Source organism: Moschus berezovskii, chromosome 18 (assembly GCF_049115385.1).
Source record: "Moschus berezovskii isolate FMDL1 chromosome 18, NW_MosBer_1.0, whole genome shotgun sequence".
NCBI classification, from domain to species: Eukaryota; Metazoa; Chordata; class Mammalia; order Artiodactyla; family Moschidae; genus Moschus; species Moschus berezovskii.
In genome coordinates, this window is record NC_142477.1 from 70,140,147 (window position 1) to 70,159,600 (window position 19,454).

Here is a 19,454-nt window from a genome sequence, read left to right on the forward strand (position 1 = left end):
CCGGTGGGTCTTCTGCCTTTGATCTCTGTTGCCCATGCCAGTGGAAAGCCCTCATTATGAATTGCAATAAGTCTCCTATCCAGTGGTCATTCAGGCTAACCTGCCTGAAGTTGCTCAGGATAATGGAACAGGATTCAGGAAGCAAGTAGAGTTTCCCAATCAGGAGAGACCTAGAACAAGTTGGAGGCATGCCAGGCAGTGCTTGGCTTCCATTATTTATGTGCTCACTAATTCAAAAGGTTCTTGCTAAGACCCCAAATAAGCAAAAAGTGTTTGAAAGTTGCTGAGAGAGTAGATTTTAGAAATTATCATCATAAGAAAATTTTTGTCTAACTGCATGAGGCGATGGATGTTAACCAGGCTTACTGTGATCACTTTGCAACATATACAAATAAGAAATCATTATGTTGAACTCCTGAAACTAATGTTATATGTAAATCATACCTCAAAAAATAAAAATGGAAATAATTTTCATTTCAGTGGAGAAGTCTTTATTTTGCTAGTGGAGTTCCTTGTCTGTAGTAGAGCTCAGTTACTTTGGGGAATAAGTAGAGCAAAAACACGTGGTTCTAGGGCTAGGTACTGGAGAATCGGAGCTCCTGGTGACTTTTGAAGTAGGCACAATCATATTTATGTGCCTGTATCTTGCCATAAGATTATGCAAGGTTTGAACCACTCGTCGGGTTTCTTGTGATGATAACGTACACTTATCAGTTTGTCCATATGTTTTAATCGACGGTCACCCGAAGTGGTCCTGTCCGTGTTCCGCCACTTTCTGTGAGGTCTTTCACTTCTGTCCTGGAGTTTGTATAACCTGTTAGTTTCTTTCCTCTCAGCTTGCCTGTTTTTTCTGTCTTTTGACAAATTGGCTGCAGGCTTTGGAGAACTGCATCAAGAAGAACAGGAATTGCTGATTAAATCTAATCACACCAAAGCCTGCACACCACACATGACTGAACATCTCCTTGATAGCTTGGGGGAAGCAGGGGCAGAGAAAAGTTATTTTCATCTTTGAGTCCTCCTTTTTCAAACATAAACATGTGTTCTCTTGAGGGCTACTTTGCACTACTCTAATTAGGAATGAGGTCCTGGAAAGGGTGGGGAGAAGGTTGTAGCATTCTCTGAGCCTCTATTTTCTTTTCCTCTCTTCCTTCTTTTTCCCTACCTCCCTTGATGCCTTCAATGTATTATGAGGGAAAAGGTTAGTTTTATTCCTCAATAATTTTGATAATTAGGCCTCTCAGAACAGCAGAAAGGGCTGCTTTTAGGATCTGATTTTGGAGTGCCAAGTTGTAACTTGTTGTTTTGAAGGAGTTTTCAGCAGTGGTTCCAAGGCCGAGGGCTGGAAACAAGGTTCACCCCCAGCACCTCTGGATCTGTTCACTTCCATTCTCAGCTGTTACAGCTGCAGATAGGGCTGGGTGACAGGCCTGATCTCATGTCAGGGCTCATGTTTCTTTTTTCACAGGATCCCAGGAGTATGACGTGAGTTCTGAGGCTGAATTGAACATTTGGAACCATGTTTGAGCCACTGTAGTTTGGTAGACAAACGTTCTTTGGGTTCTCCCAGACTCATCTTGGTGTGAACTAGTCTTTTGAGTAATGTTAGCTTATCTGTGACCTGCAGGAAATTCCTGGGCTGAGGCTCATCTTGGAGTTTGGACGGTTTCCCTTTGTAACCTAAATTCCAACTCAGAAGAGTGAGGCCAAGAGATGTTCCAGGTCAGGACTAAAGTTGGGTTACCCAATAGGTTTGTTTGGATTTTTCCATAAAATCATACAGAAAAACTTGAACAAACTTTTCAGCCAACCCAATATCAGGAAAATCCCAAGAGGGATTAGAGGAGGAACAGGCAAGAAGAGAAAGGTTGAGTGTGCCTCAACCGTATTCATGATCATTTGTGAGGGCAGCGTTGCTCTTTCCTCTGCAGCACACTGGGACCATGGGTAGAAAAGACTGTCTGTGTGCTTTAGGATTTGGCAAAGTTCGCTTTGAATTTGGGAGTTGCTGAACTGCAGTGAGAAAGGATGTTCCTGTCAGCACTGTGTTTGCATTTGCTTCTATTGTTTAATAATGTCTCGAGGTGACCGCTGTCCTTTGTAGACCTCCTTGTCTCCAAAATGAACATGGTAATACCTCCTGTGGTTAGGGAGAGTGGGGTTAGCAGGTAGGTAAAAACAATACTATGGATGCTTGGGTAAAACATTTCCAGTGAACACATTTACATGCCTATTATCTGATATGGTTGATTTACTGATAACCTATTTTGCATGAGATCCCACAGCTGTTCTTTCATAACAGGAGGCAAGTTTTTAAACCATGACTTAGTTTTTTCCCCTTATTTTAGTTGTAAAAATGGTTATCAGAAATCTAAAAATTACAGACAGGAAAGTGTTGAAAGTGAAAAAGCACCTTTGCTTCATCCGTGACCTAGAAATAGAAATTAGCATCTTAGTGTATCTTCTCGGTTTTTTCTCCTGGTTACCTTGCATGCGGTTGTGTGGGTAAACCAAATGAAATCATGTATTTACTATTGCATGAATGTTTTCTCATCACAGATCACATTGTATTCTGGCAGTAGGTCTCCAGGGGCAGGAAGTGAAGAAATACATTGGGGTACAAGTCATACTGTAACCTATTAATGAAACTTCCTAATGGGAAAATACCAGACATTGCTCAAATACCATTTTCTTTGGTTTTATAAAGTAGGATACTGAGTAACTCCAATTATTAAATAAAGTACTTTGAACTACCTAGGAGAATACCTGCCTCTCTAGAGTTGCTGTTTCCTAGTTGTGTGACCTTGGTAAGTTAATTAAATAGCAGCACAGTTTCCTAATCTGCAAAAATAACAAATAGCATGGCTTTTAATGGGTTGCTTTGGGAATCAAACAAGTTAATATATAAAAATCATATGGTGCCTGGTTCAGAGCTCTATGTGTGATAGCTAGAATAGTGACATTAACCCGTGTAAGTATCCATTATGGCACAAGTGTCCAATAGATGCTTACTCTTCAAGGATCTAATTGTTGGCTTCTACTCTCTTCCTTTTAATGTTCCCTCCTCCCCCAGCCCCGATCATCTTCTTCAAGTACCTTTACTTTGCAAACCTACCTGTGTATGCATGCTGAGTCACTTCAGTTGAGTTCAATTCTTTGCAACCCCATGGACTGTAGCCCGCCAGGCTCCTCTGTCCATGGGATTCTCCAGGCAAGAATACTGGAGTGGGTTGCCATGCCCTCCTCCAGGGGATCTTCCTGACCCCGGGATCGAAGTCAACATCTCTTACATCACCTGCATTGGCAGGTGGGCTTTTTTTTTTTTTTTTTACCACTAATGCCACCTGGGAAGTCCCATTATTCCTTTAAAAATAACCTACCTGATATTTTAAATAAGAGATTAAAGAGTAATATTTATGGGCTTCTGCTAGAGAGGGCACATCGATAGGGTCACACAGGAAGCTCTTAACATCTGTGATGGTCTGCACAATGGGGTGTCTGTTTTCAGCTCAGACACCAACCAGAACAGTTACTTATCCTAACAGGAGGGGCAAAATGAGACTCTCATCACTGCAGTGTGGTAGACGACAGGGAACAAAACACAGAGGTAGCAGGCAGGAAGTGGCCAGAGGAGGAGGACAGTCTCGTGACTCTTGAGTCTTGTGCGGGGACCTCCTGGGGGTCGTCCATAGTAACTGTGCTTAGGGAATGGCAGAGACGGAGGCCGAAGGCCGGGGAGTGTGGGGACCAGTAGTCAGTAAGTGCTGAAAAAGAGAATGAATGAAAAAGTGGATTAATTGGAGGAATCAGAAAGCACACTCCCATCACCACCTGGAGTAGTGCAAGGATAGCTCGGCAAGGAAGCCCCTCAGAATCAGAGAAAACCTTATCAGACCATCAGTTCAGTTCAGTTCAGTCGCTCAGTCGTGTCCGACTCTCCGCGACCCCATGAGTCACAGCACGCCAGGCCTCCCTGTCCATCACCAACTCCCGGAGTTCACTCAAACTCATGTCCACAGAGTGGTGATGCCATCCAGCCATCTCATTCTCTGTTGTCCCCTTCTCCTCCTGCCCCCAACCTTTCCCAGCATCAGAGTCTTTTCCAGTGAGTCAACTCGTCACATGAGGTGGCCAAAGTATTGCAGTTTCAGCTTCAACATCAGTCCTTCCAATGAACACCCAGGATTGATCTCCTCTAGAATAGACTGGTTGGATCTCTTTGCAGTCCAAGGGACTCTCAAGAGTCTTCTCCAACACCACAGTTCAAAAGCATCAATTCTTTGGCAATCAGCTTTCTTCACAGTCCAACTCTCACAATCCATACATGACCACAGGAAAAACCATAGCCTTGACTAGACGGACCTTGGTTGGCAAAGTAATGTCTCTGCTTTTTAATATACTATCAAGGTTGGTCATAACTTTCCTTCCAAGGAGTAAGCGTCTTTTAATTTCCTGGCTGCAATCAGCATCTGCAGTGATTTTGGAACCCCAAAATATAAAGTCTGACATTGTTTCCACTGTTTTTCCATCTATTTCCCATGAAGTGATGGGACCAGATGCCATGATCTTAGTTTTCTGAATGTTGAGCTTCAATCCAACCTTTTCACTCTGCTCTTTCACTTTCATCAAGAGGCTTTTGAGTTCCTCTTCACTTTCTGCCATAAGGGTAGTGTCATCTGCATATCTGAGGTTATTGATATTTCTCCCGGCAATCTTGATTCCAGCTTGTGCTTCTTCCAGCCCAGCGTTCCTCATGATGTACTCTGCATATAAGTTAAATAAGCAAGGTGACAATATACAGCCTTGACGTACTCCTTTTCCTATTTGGAACCAGTCTGTTGTTCCATGTACAGTTCTGACTGTTGCTTGCTGACCTGCATACAGGTTTCTCAAGAGGCAGGTCAGGTGGTCTGGGATTCCCATCTCTTTCAGAATGTTCCATAGTTTATTGTGATCCACACAGTCAAAGGCTTTGGCATAGTCAATGAAGCAGAAATAGATGTTTTTCTGGAACACTCTTGCTTTCTCCATGATCCAGCGGATGTTGGCAATTTGATCTCTGGTTCCTCTTCCTTTTCTAAAACCTGCTTGAACATCTGGGAGTTCACGGTTCACATTTTGCTGAAGCCTGGCTTGGAGAATTTTGAGCATGACTTTACTAGCATGTGAGATGAGTGCAATTGTGCAGTAGTTTGAGCATTCTTTGGCATTGCCTTTAAGAGGGTGTTTTTGCTGCACCTGGTACAGGGTTTCTGTTCTTTTCTTAATGAGAAAGTATTCACTCCTTTGAAGAATATTTTACCGAGTATCTACTATATATCCAATGTGGTTCTAGGCACTGGGGGAGGAACAAAGCATGCAAAGTCGCCCTTCTCCTGGAGCTTACCTTCTAGTAGAAGGAAACAGACAATCCATGATAAATACATGACATGCTAGGTGATGTTACATGGTGTAGGAGAAAATAAGACAGAGTGTAGGGGGTTGCTGCTTGATACATGTAACGGTCAGCTTCTGTGATAACATTTGAGTAGAGAGTGGAAGAAAGAAAGGGAAGGAGCAAGTCTTCTGTGTATCCAGGAGAAAAGTACTCCTGATAGAGCAGCGGTGAAAATGGCCTGAGGCACAGAACAGCAGGGCCAGCATGGATAGTACACTAAGTGGCAGGCTTCAGAGAGGTTGGAGGAGGGGGAGATTATGTAATTGTGATATTTTGTTTAGAATAATAAATAATATTTGGTCTTTAGCTGCTTTGGGAAGTGGGTCACAGAGCAGCTAAAACCCTCAGAAGGTTCCAAGTGCTGAGAATGATACAGGTGCTTTTGTTGTGTTGATGAGATGACTCTGGATCTAAGAATGGGGGCTGAAGATTGAGTTCAATCAACAATGGCCAGAGATTTAATCAATCATGTCTGTTTAGTGAAGCCTCCACAAAGCCCCAGTTTGGGGAGCTTCCGGTTGGTAAAGACATGCAAGTACTGGGTGACTGGCCTGATAGGAGAGGGCACAGAAGCTCCATACCCCTTCCCTATATCTTGCCCTGTATATCCCTTCCCTCTGACTATTCCTGGGTTATATCCTTTTATGATAAACTGGTGATCTGGTAAGTAAAATGTGTATTTGAGGGCCATGAGTCACTCTAGCAAATTGATCAAGCCCCGGGAAGAAATTGTGGGAACCTTGGATTTATAGCCAGTTGATCAGAAGTATAGGCAACAACTTGAGCTTGCAATTGGCGTCTGAAATTTGTGGGGGTGGCAGTTTGTAGGATTGAACCCTCAGCCTTTGGAATCTGATGCTGTCTTCGGGTAGGCAGTGTCAGAGCTGAGTTGAGCTGTGGGACACTCAGCTTGTGTCCAAGAATCGCTCGAGTGTGTGGGAGCCTCCCCACCCTCAGCATGGGAATGGGGCCCCAGGCCAGTTTGGTGAGACTCTGTAGCTTGTGGTAAAGTTTGGCTCTAACTCAGAATGAGGTGGGAAACCACTGGAAAATTTTGCGGAGGCAGAGCATGATTTGATTTCCTCTGTGAGAGAAGTGCATTGCCTTTGCTGTGAAGACTAGGCGGTGGAGGACAGAGAAGCGGATGGAAGGTGACCAGCGAGGAGATGATAGCTTGTAATAGTCTTGACAAGAGGGTGGCGGTGCCCTGGGAAGTAGTGGGGTGATGAGGAAAGGTCAGGTTCTGGGTCTACAGGTTGTGAAAGAGAACAGTGCCAGAGTCGCTATCTACTGGGAGGAGCTGGTGTAGGAGGGAAAATGGTGAGTTGTGTTTCACAGCTGTTGTGTTTGACATGGCTGCTGTACAACTCAGTGGCGATACCAGGGAGACAGTTGTATCCAGGGGAGAGAGCTGGGCTGGAGGTGAAAATTTGGGAGTTGTCATCTTGTCGTGGTACGTGATGCTGTGCTGTCAGATGACCTGGAGAATGAGTGCAGAGAGAAAGAAAAGAGGTTTGAGGATTGGCCCTGGAGCCCTGTAACTTGCCAAATCTAGAAGATGGGGGAGACTGAGAAGGAAAGGCAGGGGGAGAGAGAGAGAGAGGGGCAAAAAGGCAATCATCTGTATCACAGGCTGCTGTAGGTCACAGAAGGAGAGCTGACCTCCGGATTCTGTAACGGGCAGGGCACGGCTTAGGTGCAGTGCTGGGAACTGACCTTAAAAGTCAGCTCTGCCTGCTTTTTTGAGTCATTCTCAATGAACTCTTTTGCTGTGTTCACAAGCTTCTAGGTTTGAAACAAAACGGAATGAGTGAGTGAGCGAAAGCGAGAAACAGTGCACAGGAGGGATGAACTGAGAGGCCCTGGCCCGCCTTCAGCAGTCGGGGCTTGGTACGCAGAGTGGGCCACACCAGGCCAGCAGCAGGTTTGCAGCAGCTGCCGCCGTCAGGTTTGTTTATGTCTGGGTGTGGGGCTCTTACGTAACCAGGCAAACAGGCCGCGCTCTGCCTTACTTCCTGCTAGGCCCTTAGCTTCTTGAGGGAGAGTTGGATTTCATTAGAAGTCAGGTTGCAGAGGCTGTAGACCGGTCAGTGCTCTTAACTGTTTCCTGCCAGAGCGGGGACAGGTTCAGTGTCAGAGAAGAGGAATGTGTCCGCCTTTCTGGCCTCACTAGCACCAATTCTCCTTCCTGCTCCAGGTGAATGTATTTCCAGCCGTATCTGTGTGTCACCTCACTAGAGCCTCTGGCATAGCGAGGAAGTGCTGTTGAAGACTTAGGCTCCAGGGAGCCGTCCCGCAGATCACATTACAGAGCAGTGAGAACAAAGGGCAGGGGTGCGGGCAGGGAGAGCTGGAGATCCCCTTGGAGTTACTGTTTACCCTCCAGCATTCTGCAGGGAGAACCTGGCCCGAGTCCACCTCATCATGTTAGAACATCGTAGTTTCTGAAGTCTTCCCTTTGTTCTTGAGAAACGCTGTCTCTGATTGTCTGACTTGATGCTTTGTTCGTCCTGCTCTTATAATCTCTCCCATTTCGTAAGATCTCATCCTTAAATTGTTGGAGGTAAATTTTATGGGCAGGTTGGGTTTGTTGTTTTGGTTACTGTGTTCAGGATGAACTTGGCAAAGTTTTTTTAACGTGAGCTGAATCTGGAAATAAGAGTTAAAACATTTTAGGAGCTCTTCATGTAGTAAACAGAATGTTTTGTGCATTCCAGTTGCCTTGGATTGGTTTTATATGTGTCAAGTTATAACCAAAGTTGAAATTGTTTTTTTTTTGAATTTTTTTATTTTTGAAATTGTTTTTTTTTAAGAAGCAAAACTACCTGAGAGAATCAAAACTATATAACCCATTTACTTCTCTAATAGTAGCAAGCATTACTTTGTGTCATGTTAAAATCCTTAGTTTCAGATTGTGTTCTAATCACTTAAATTTTAAACCATTTAATACATACAGCAATTCGATGAGAGAGATGTATTATCATCCCTATTTTACAGATCAGGTGATGGAGGTATGAAGAGGCTAAGTAACTTGCCCAGCGTCACACAGCTAATAGATGGTGGAGTAGGACTTTAAATCCAAGCATTCCAAGACCCTTGTTCTTAATGACTGCAGTGCGCTGCTCTTTACTCATTTAAAATTGGCAGCTATTGGATGGGAATTGAGTTTTGTTACTTTTAAACCATCTCTGAAATATGAGTTTACCAAATACTAAAAATTGATACTGTCAGCAAAACTCTACAGTTAGTTTTTTTGCTAAGCAAAACTGTTTGCAAACAAAACAGCATTCATTTAGGACAAAGAGCTGATTTTTTTTTATTGTAGATTATTTCTGTATGTTCATTGAAGAAAGACCTGAAGGACATTTCCCACCCCCGCCCAGGGGGAACAATAATTTTTCCCTTAATTCACTACTGAAGTGGTTACATATGGACGTAATAAAATCATGTATCTTGAAAATCTTGATAAGGTTTTTTTAATGAAAGCATTGTAGGTTTTTCTTTGAACTGAAACTAGCAATAGCGCATTAATCACTTTAATATGAATATCTGTAACTGATGTTTATTTGAAGATACTGTGTAAGACTCTTTTCTTCCCACAGTAAATCTTATTCTGCTGGTCTGTAGCTCCTTATTGGTGGGACTGGTGTTGAAGTTAATAGAAGAGTGGGAGTCTAGTAAGGCTGTGTCCTCTTTGGGTTATTAGTCTGTATTCATTTCTAGTCCTGTTATCTTTTGATGTATCTTGGCAAGTGGAGGCTATGGATGCTTCAGGGAGTTATACTGCAAAGGATTTGGGGGCCTGTTTCATAAATAGTTGCAGTGTGTGACTCAGAAACTCTACATGGCAGGTTTTGGATGACAGATGGAGAGAGGAGACAGATTCCCCTTCTTGCTCCTATTTTAAGATTTTGTACAGTCATGCCCTCCCTCAACAAGGCTTACTGTCATTACCTGAGTGACAGGGTGAGGACATGGTCTAGGCCAGCTGTCCAAAGTGTAGGGCGAATCCTCTGGCCACTGTCGATCTCTGATACGGTGTCCCAGCCTAACACTAGGCGACTCTGAGCCACATAGTAAGGCAGGTATTTCCTTTTCCGTTTTCTTTTAACTGTCTGATTCAAGGAGGAAGTCAGTTGGCACCATTACCCCTTAACATCTCCCAAATCTTTCAGGATCTCCCTTTATGACAGAGTAGGCTCTGAAGATCCCCAGCTTTGATAGGCAACTGTGTTTGGTCAGAATGTAGTTTTGTTGTTCTGTGTTCCCTTATTTTAGTATGTGTAATTCTTTTCCACTTTTGACAGGAAGTACTGGCTTTCTGTTTATAGTGAGGATAAGGTTTTTCTAGGAAAATTAGTTTTATTCAAAGGAAAATGATGAGTTAATCTAAAAACAAGAACTAGAGTATATAATAATGTAGGTGATATGCAGACATGGCAAAACGGTGAATTTCATAGAGGAATGGCAAAATTATGGGGAATATTGGTCTGATATCTGCTAAGGGCTTCCCTGGTGGCTCAGTGGTAAAGAATCCTCCTGCCAATGCAGGAGATGTGGGTTTGATTCCTGAGTTGGGAAGATCTCCTGGAAAAGGAAATGGCATCCCACTCTAGCATTCTTGCCTGGGAAATCCCATGGACAGAGGAGCCTGGCGGGCTACAGTCCACGGGGTCGCAAAAGAGACAGACAGGACTTGGTGACTAAAGAACAACAACCTCTGCTATGGTTAATTGTATAGAGATATACGGTCTCTTCTGTGTTTGTTTTGGAATTCAAAATGTTCAGGTCTTATTGGCAGAGAGCTGTTTTATATGATAGGACTTGCAGAGGAGGCACTGAGGTGGTGCCATCATCAAGTGCTACAGTATTTCTGTAAGAAAATGTATGAATGTACAGTGGGATAAATAAAGATAATTCCATGGCCCCGTGTGGTTCAGTTCCGGGCACGAAATATGTTTTTGAACCTAACTTAAGAAAGAAGGTTTTGATTTTAAGAGATATCTAGATTTCAGAATCACAGATAAGAGATTATAGATCTGTCTTTGTAAACAAATTACATCATTTTCTAAAATACTGATCAAATTAATCATGTGGAAAACAAATTATACACCAGCTTGGTCCAAGTAGCTCTTTTATCTTTATTTTACTGCTGTGTATCACCTCTGTATATATTCTGATCTGCTGTATTGGGCCAGGTAGATGTGTTTGTGGAAGAAACATTGAATCCAAGTGACTTTATACCTGTGTATATGAAAACGGAAGTAGTTCTTGGTCCTGTTCATCCTTGAGATGTGAGGGTCAATTTTGAACATAGGACTTGCTCTCTTGGTAATTAAGAACTTGGATATTGGCTAAATGGCAATGCAGTCACTGGTGCCAGACAGTTTGGGGTAATATTTCATTTGGTTCTATGTGTTTAAGATAGAAAATCCATCAATTGTTTGCAACTGTTTAGTTGAGTGTAATGTTAGTTCTTAGATAGTCTAGTTATCAATGAAGTCTTAATTTAGCTATGATCAAAATATTTAAAAAAGGGCATGACCAGACTCCCCAGCCAGCTATTTTATAGTCTGTGTACTTAAGCCATTGTAGAGTGATTAAGTTGGATTAATTACAGCTCAGAGGGTCATGTTATTTATGATTGTTTTTCAAACGTTCTGGAAAGTGATAAATGAGCAAGTATTTTCTTCAGAACACATTGAGATTTGTCAGATTCTTGATTTATACCCTTTAGAACATGCTTTTATTTTATTTTTTTGGTAATTAGCATGAAAAAGTATAGTAATTGATCATAAAAATTATACTTAAGAAGTATTTATGGGCTTTGTATGTTATATTGCAGCTATTTAAATAATTTGATAAAGCAAGACACTGTAGACATGAAGTTTTGCTTTTACATTGTATATTTCCTCAAGAAGCTTAATTAAATCTCACTTCACTGTTCTGTAGGGAAGAGGTATACTTAGATGTAGAATCTGAGGCCAGGGCCAAGTGGCTCATACATATTTAGATTTGAATTTTATATTGTTGTCCAGGATTTTCCGTGAAGAATAGAGGTTTTTTTTTTTTTTAAACTTCTGGTACATTAGTGCAACAGTTATTAATGTTTTTTCATTTCTCAACTCACTCCCATGGGCTTACCTGGATTTTAAGTCATGACATAAATAAGACAGGTGGTAGGATTAGGGCCACTTCTGATGGAGCAGAGGCAACACTAATCCTTTTGTACCTACTCAAGAAACCTTCTTGAATGTCAGTGAGGATGACATTTGCTATGGCTATAACTTTCAATCTACTTTATTAAAGTCATTTACAGGTATTAAGAATCTACTGTTAGTATAATACACTATGATTAGTGTTAATAACCTTGTACCTCACACTGAACATGGTAAAATCACCATTAATAATAACAAAACATCAAATGTAACAGTGACAATATTTATTGAGCAATTGCTAAGTGCCAGGCATGTGTTAAGTGCTTTTCATGTCTGAACTCATTTAATCCTTATAACCACACTATGAAGAAAGCATGGCAATTATCTGCTTCTTTATGGACGAGGACACTTTGTAAATATATTTGGAGATCAAGTAAGTTAGCCAGAGTCACAAAAAATGAGGCATTCTGACTTGACAATGTTTTATTATCTTCAACTTTATCTTCCTCATATAGGGCTTCCCTCATAGCTCAGTTGGCAAAGAATCCGCCTGAAATGCAGGAGACCCCAGTTTGATCCCTGGGTCTCCTTCCCTGGAGAACAGAAAGGCTACCTGCTCCAGTATTCTGGCCTGGAGAATTCCATGGACTGTATAGCCCATGGGGTCGCAAAGAGTCGGACACGACTGAGCGACTTTCACTCTTTTTATCTTCCTCACAAATACAGTAACATCGCAACTCTCTGGGACTCAACTTTGAGCAACTTTGACTGCCTGGAACAAACCTGAGAACATGGGAAGCAAGCAAAAATATTTCTGTAGTAAATATAGAAACAAAACTCTCTCTGTATGAGATTATAAATATTCAGCAGGCAATGAAAGGCTAGACTGTGTCCTATCCAGGGTCCTTTCGGAAAGGATCTGGTATCTGACTACTTCAGTGGAATCCGAGGTTTCCAGTATGATCACTAATGCTTCCATGCTATAAAGTGAAATGAGTTTTAGTTTAGTGTTAAGAATTGAAGACCAAAAACCCAATTGATTCTTAGAAAAATCTTTCATGGTTGGAAAAATAGTGCTTGAAATGGGCACATATTTCTTTATCTGAAATGATTCATTCTTTACAAAGGTTTTAGCTAACAGAGGGTTTGGATGTAGAAGAGAAAATGCTTGCATTGTTGATCTTGTTATGTGAAGACAGCAAAATGCCCTCTTGATTTTTTTCTTGTGGTTTGGTTAAGGCGGTAAAGCTCGACTGTAAAATAAATTCCATTTATTTGCCCTGTTTTCATTTTTCCTCTAGATCGTTCCTTTGATACCCTCAAAAAATCCAAGCACCCCCCAACATTTCTTGCTGCTGGCCAGCTCTCTGACCTGCTGAATGGTGGTGATGAAGTCTACGCTAACTGCATGGTGATAGATCAGGTGAGGTATGAGTGCTGTCGCTAGGGGGATCTGTCCTCTTTTAAAAATGTGCGCAGGTCAGAATTCCATTGCGCACTGTTGTATCCTCAGAAAATTCCAGCCTAAAAGCAGCCCAGGTGATGTTGCCGTGGAGTCTCATCATATGATCTCTTAATGTAGGTCCTTCCTTGAGAACCCAGCATACCTTACCCTCCACCAAGAAGCACCATGGGAGGGGTCTTAGGACACCGGCAAGGAGAAGAATGTGTGTGGGAACTTACCCGTGGGGCCAAAACAGGAAATGACGTTTGGGAGGCCAGTTTCTTTTCTGATCTGATTATGTAATATTTGTATTCAAATCCAGCAGACACTAATGAGCGAGAGCTTGATGCCAGCCCCATGTGAGACTGTCACGTAAATTACTTGCTTAATCCTCACAACACACCTATTAGTGTGTGATTAGGATATAGAGCTCTAGTATTAGAATGGTGTCATGTTGCAGGGAGGCTAGAACCCTTTAGAATTCTCCACCCGTTCCCTGATAGAGATTTGTGAGTTAAAACTCGTAGAGACAGATGGCTTAGATGTGTATCTACTTAGGAATTTATTCTTTGTCCTTTCCTGTAGCTTGGTGATCCTCACATTTTAATATTTTTAAAATTAAAGAATAGTTATAGATCTGAAAATTTCTGCATGCCCTAATTTATGGGAGATTTAAGGGATTCTCAAGAGTAATTTTGATAGCATATAATTTCTGCCTCATTTTCTAGTTTTAATAAAGCTTGATCTCCACATAAGAGGCATTATGTATATACTTATTGAACAGTGATCTATTTTGTCCTTTTTGGACAAAACTATATTGTATGCTATACTGTTAGTATACATATATTGTACCCTATTGTATCTATTACTTATAGATATTTTTTCTGATAAAAACTTTTTTTTTCTGTCTAGTGGATGCTAATTTCTGCCCATTGGTTGAATGTCTCTTTCCTTTGGTTATGAGAAATTGTTACATTAAATGCATAGTATAAATGGCATAGATTGGAATGATATTCAAAATGACAGAAAAACCAAAAAATCAGAATGGACATCAGCTCTCAATAACGAGTGTATTTCTTTTGGTGTAAAGCAGCTGAAGTCAGCCCTAGTTATAGAAATCTAGTATGAGACACAGAGTTTAGGACAAAGTGGGAGTTCTGGGGTCGTTCTTTTAAGATGCAAGGTGACTGGACTTTCGAGGCTCTAGCAGCATTCCGATTTTAATGGTTTTGTTCTGTTGCCACGTTTTCTCAGTGTTTAAATACATTTGTCATTATTTTTTCGTTCTTTTCCTCACTGAATATTGCAGTACTTCCATTTACCTTCAGAAGCTAAAACTGCACTTGACTCAACATTTGTGGGGGCAAACTGTGTCTTTGTATGTTGTAAGATACATTAAAAATGGAAAACCTTCTAAACCAAAAATGAGGATAGGATATAACTTCTATTTGGAAGTACTTTGAGTGAGAGAAGTTTTGCTTTAATAATGTGAAGCGTACATCCAGAGAGAACTCAAACAGCCTGATCGATAAACTGAAATGAAGTAGAAGATCACTGAATTTGTGCAGTGAAACCAAAATCAGAATCTGGCTACAAGTCACAAAGTTTCTTATATTGGTGTAGTGAGGTTTGTAGTATAATTACATAATTTGTTTTACTGTTCCTATGTCCATTTGAATAACAAGGACAACATAAGGAGTCCAAATTCTGCATACTGAAAATGATTTCTAGCAATATTTGGAAAGAATCTTAACCTAATCTTCATCTCTCTCAATCTGGCATGGAAACCTAAAAAGACTGCTAGCTTATTTACGTACTGTTTCCCATGAATTTTCAAGGTTATCAACCTACCTGATGAGGAAGCTCATGTGATATAAACTACTTTGAAAAAATTTTATTTGGACATTATTTCAAGCCTGTATAATTCAGTACAAAGAACTCTTGCATACTCTTAATAAAAAGAAATCTAAATTTTACCATATTTTGCTTCATTATTCTGAGTATGCATTTGTATATGTATGTGTGCTTGTAAATGCTTGAGATATGTATACAAATATTAACTTGTTTGAGAGTAAATTGAAAATATGATGCCCTTTTACTTCTCAGTCTTTCATGGTGTATTTTCCTAAAAGCATGGATGTTCTCTTACTTAAGCCATATAGTTACCAAAATCAGGAAATCGTCATCGACACACTGCTATTAGCTGTTTAGAGACAGTATTCAATTTTAGCCAGTCGTCTCAGTAGTGTTCTTTATAGCAGAAGACAGTTCAGTGGCATGACTTGCATTTAGCAGCGTCTCTTCCGTCTTCTTTAATCTGGGGCAGTTACTCAGTCTCTGGCTTTTATGATAATTGTGAAGGATTCGTTCCAGGTTGGTTTTGGTGCTGCTCCCTTTGTTTTTACTGTTTTCTCACTCAGAAGTGATGCCTTTTGATGACCACCGCCTGAAATCACCAGTACTTCCCTAGGGCAAGTGTTTTGATCCACTGGGACTTTAAAAAAAAAAAGATTATTGGTCTGCCTTGGGTTGGAACTTGTGAGATCTCCCATTGTGGCGCACAGAGTCTCTAGTTGTGACGTGGGCTCCGGTAGTTGCAGGGCATGGGCTTAGTTGTGCAGCAGCATGTGGGATCTTAGCTTCCTGACTGGGGATCGAACCTGTGTTCCCCTGCATCGGAGTCATAACCGCTGAACCACCAGGGAGGTCCCCAACTGGGACTGTTTTTTCACACCATCCAGTGGAGGTGGTACTTTCTCTTCCTGGTGAAGATTTCAGATCAGTCTTTGGCCCTCTGCTGACTCCCTCCCATGCAGATTTTTCCAGCCTGCCCTTCAGTGCAGTTGAGTTCAGCTGCACAGTCGTGTCCGACTCTCTGCGACCCCATGAATCACAGCACGCCAGGCCTCCCTGTCCATCACCAACTCCTGGAGTTCACTCAAACATGTCCATCGAGTTGGTGATGCCATCCAGCCATCTCATTCTCTGTTGTCCCCGTCTCCTCCCGCCCCCAATCCCTCCCAGCATCAGAGCCTTGTCCAGTGAGTCAGTTCTTCGCATAAGGTGGCCAAAGTATTGGAGTTTCAGCTTCAACATCAGTCCTTCCAATGAACACCCAGGACTGATCTCCTTTAGAATGGACTGGATGGATCTCCTTGCAGTCCAAGGGACTCTCAAGAGTCTTCTCCAACACCACAGTTCAAAAGCATCAATTCTTCAGCGATCAGCTTTCTTCACAGTCCAACTCTCTTTCCTTCCAAGGAGTAAGTGTCTTTTAATTTCATGGCTGCAGTTAGCATCCACAGTGATTTTGGAGCCCAAAAAAATAAAGTCTGACACTGCTTCCACTGTTTCTCCATCTATTTCCCATGAAGTGATGGGATCAGATGCCATGATCTTAGTTTTCTGAATGTTGAGCTTCAAGCCAACTTTTTCACTCTCCTCTTTCACTTTCATCAAGAGGCTTTTTAGTTCCTCTTCACTTTCTGCCATAAGGGTGGTGTCATCTGCATATCTGAGGTTATTGATATTTCTCCCGGCAATCTTGATTCCAGCTTGTGCTTCTTCCAGCCCAGCGTTCCTCATGATGTACTGTGCATAGAAGTTAAATAAGCAGGGTGACAATATACAGCCTCGATGTACTCCTTTCCCTATTTGGAACCAGTCTGATGTTCCATGTCCACTTCTAACTGTTGCTTCCTGACCTGCATACAGGTTTCTCAAGAGGCAGGTCAGGTGGTCTGGTATTCCCATCTCTTTCAGAATTTTCCACAGTTTATTGTGATCCACACAGTCAAGGCAGAAATAGATTTTTTCTGGAACGCTCTTGTTTAGTATTTACAGATAATTTAAAGTTTGGGGAATTTTCTGTCTTCTAGTTATGCTAAACCCATACATCTTATGTAGTTTTATTTGGTCTTTTTGTTTGGGAGACTCAGATTTATGTGACTGCCAATAACTTGGTTTCCCAGGTTCCTATAAACAATTTTGTAAGCTAAAATGCCTACTCTTTAGTTTTTATCTCAAGTATTTAAAACATTTCCCCTCATTTTGAGTCAATGGTTCGTAAAATGTTAAAATCATCGTCAGTTTCTGATTTCGTAATACAGTTTATAAAACACTTGATCGTCTTCCTTTTGTGAATTGTGGGAGAGCAGGAAGTAAACAAAAGTATATCATGTAAGAATTCTTTTGCTTACATAAAGAAAAACAAGAAAACAAGAACAAAAAAACCAAAAAACAAAAATAAGTTGGAAGGTCTTTAAATTGTGTAAACTGTATTGTTTGCTCAGCCAATCTTTCCTGCTTTTGCTCAGCAAATATTTTTCTTTCAACTACCAGGTTGGTGATTTGGACATTAACTATATTAATATAGAGGGAATCCCTGCAAATACCTGTCTTGAATCTATGGGTTCTTCTCTGGGGCCTGAGAGCAGCAAACCCATCCTTCCTGCTGAAGCCAGTGCTGGCACATACCCACCAAACAAGAACACAGAAGTGATGTCACACACGGAAGCCCGAGCATCTTTCGTATCATCTAGTTCATATGCTTCCAATTTGAATCTTTCTTTTGGTCTTCGTGGATTTGAAAAGGAGCAAAGTCGTCTAAAGAAAAGAAGGTAAAGTACTACATTCTAGAGAGAAAATGTAGAAAATCAGAGAACTTTATCGCTGGACTTGGAAAATTCTATTTTCTTATTGTTATTGCCCCCACCATTTTAATTTCTACATCAAAATTTGCCTTCATTTAGGTTCTTATATTTCATGGCTTGAAAGTAAGATACAAAAGAAAACTGACAAAAATATAATAGAGGAAAACCACCATGAGATACTATTTAATACTCACTAGATAAGCAAACAGTTTATAAAGTGTAATAATACCATGTTTCAGTGAAAATACATATGATGGAAACTCCTATACACAGTTGATATGAGTGAAAATTGTAGAATAACTTTGGCATTTTCTTGTGAAGTTGGATGTGCGTATATATTGTGACCCAGCAGTGTTACTTCTGTGTCCTAAAAGACATGTGTAAGACTGTTCATTGCAGTAGGAAATAACCCAAATAGTAGGGGATGAAAAGATAAATTACACTATAGTTACATAATGGGACACTGTACGGTGGTAAAAATGAATTGACTGTGACTACATCTACTTGCATAATCATGTGCAACTTAGAAACATGACGTAAAACAAAAAAAGGAGCCACAAAATATTCAGTTAGATCTCACATTTATAAAATGCAAAAACAATCTGTCACTGTAGGGTATGTATAATGTGCTTAAGCAATAGGAAAAACAAATGAGAATGAAGAGGATAAAAATCCCCAAATTTAAGATACTTGTTGCATTGAGTGGGCATCGTAGGGAAAGGATAGAATAGCAGTGTGGCCAGTGTTTGTTTCAAGTTCAGTGGGCTGATGGGTGTTTATGTTAATTTTTTATTGGTGTATGATTGTTTTTGCAATGTTGTTAGTTTCTGCTGTACAACAACTTGAATCAGTTATGTGTACACACATCCCTCCCTCTTGGACCTCCCTCCACTTCCCCACCGTCCTACCCATCTAGGTCATCAAAGAGCAGCAAATTGAGGTGTTTGTTTTATTTTTATGCTCATGCGACGAGTTGACTCACTGGAAAAGACTCTGATGCTGGGAAAGGTTGGGGGCAGGAGGAGAAGGGGACGACAGAGAATGAGATGGCTGGATGGCATCACCGACTCTGTGGACATGAGTTTGAGTGAACTCCGGGAGTTGGTGATGGACAGGGAGGCCTGGCGTGCTGCGATTCATGGGGTCGCGGAGAGTCGGACATGACTGAGCGACTGAACTCAACTCAACTTATAGTTACCTTACATATAATTTCTTGTATATGTAAAAATGTCCCTAGAACAATAGTTTTATTGTATATGATATGATTGTGCATATTTATGTATGTGTGTGTGTGCATGTGTGTGAGACCCTGTATCTTTGTATCGCTTTGTATTCGCTTCTTATCCATTCATGCTTTAGTCTATTTTCTTTAGGGAATAGGCCCATTTCTACTGATTTCATTTTATCCTAGGGCTTCCCTGGTGGCTCAGATGGTAAAGAATCCTCCTGCAATGTGGGAGACCTGGGTTCGAGGCCTGGGTTGGAAAGATCCCCTGGAGAGGAACCTGGCGGGTTATAATCCATAGGGTTGCAGAGTTGGAGACCACTGAGCGACTAAGTACGCATTACTTTCCTTAGGTAGCGAGAATGAAGAGGATTCTTCATGAGAGTGACAAATGAGAATGAAGACGATAAAAATGCCCAAATTTAAGATAACTGTTACATTGAGTGGGCACTGTAGGGAAGGAATAAAACAATGGTGTAGGCAATGTTTGTTTCAAGTTGAGCCTTCAGTTCCGTTCATTCACTCAGTCGTGACCGAC

At 41.2% G+C, this 19,454-nt stretch overlaps 1 protein-coding gene across 8 annotated transcripts in view; it reads left to right on the plus strand.

Annotated features, from left to right (window-relative positions):
* ARHGEF28 (Rho guanine nucleotide exchange factor 28) overlaps nucleotides 1-19,454 on the plus strand; it is a 347,353-nt gene that overhangs the window by 221,317 nt on the left and 106,582 nt on the right. For all 8 annotated transcript variants that reach the window (XM_055421868.2, XM_055421861.2, XM_055421867.2 and 5 more), the window contains 2 exons: nucleotides 12,897-13,018; nucleotides 17,381-17,658. In XM_055421868.2, coding sequence (XP_055277843.2) covers nucleotides 12,897-13,018; nucleotides 17,381-17,658 — 400 coding nt within the window. The remainder of the gene's footprint in view (nucleotides 1-12,896; nucleotides 13,019-17,380; nucleotides 17,659-19,454) is intronic.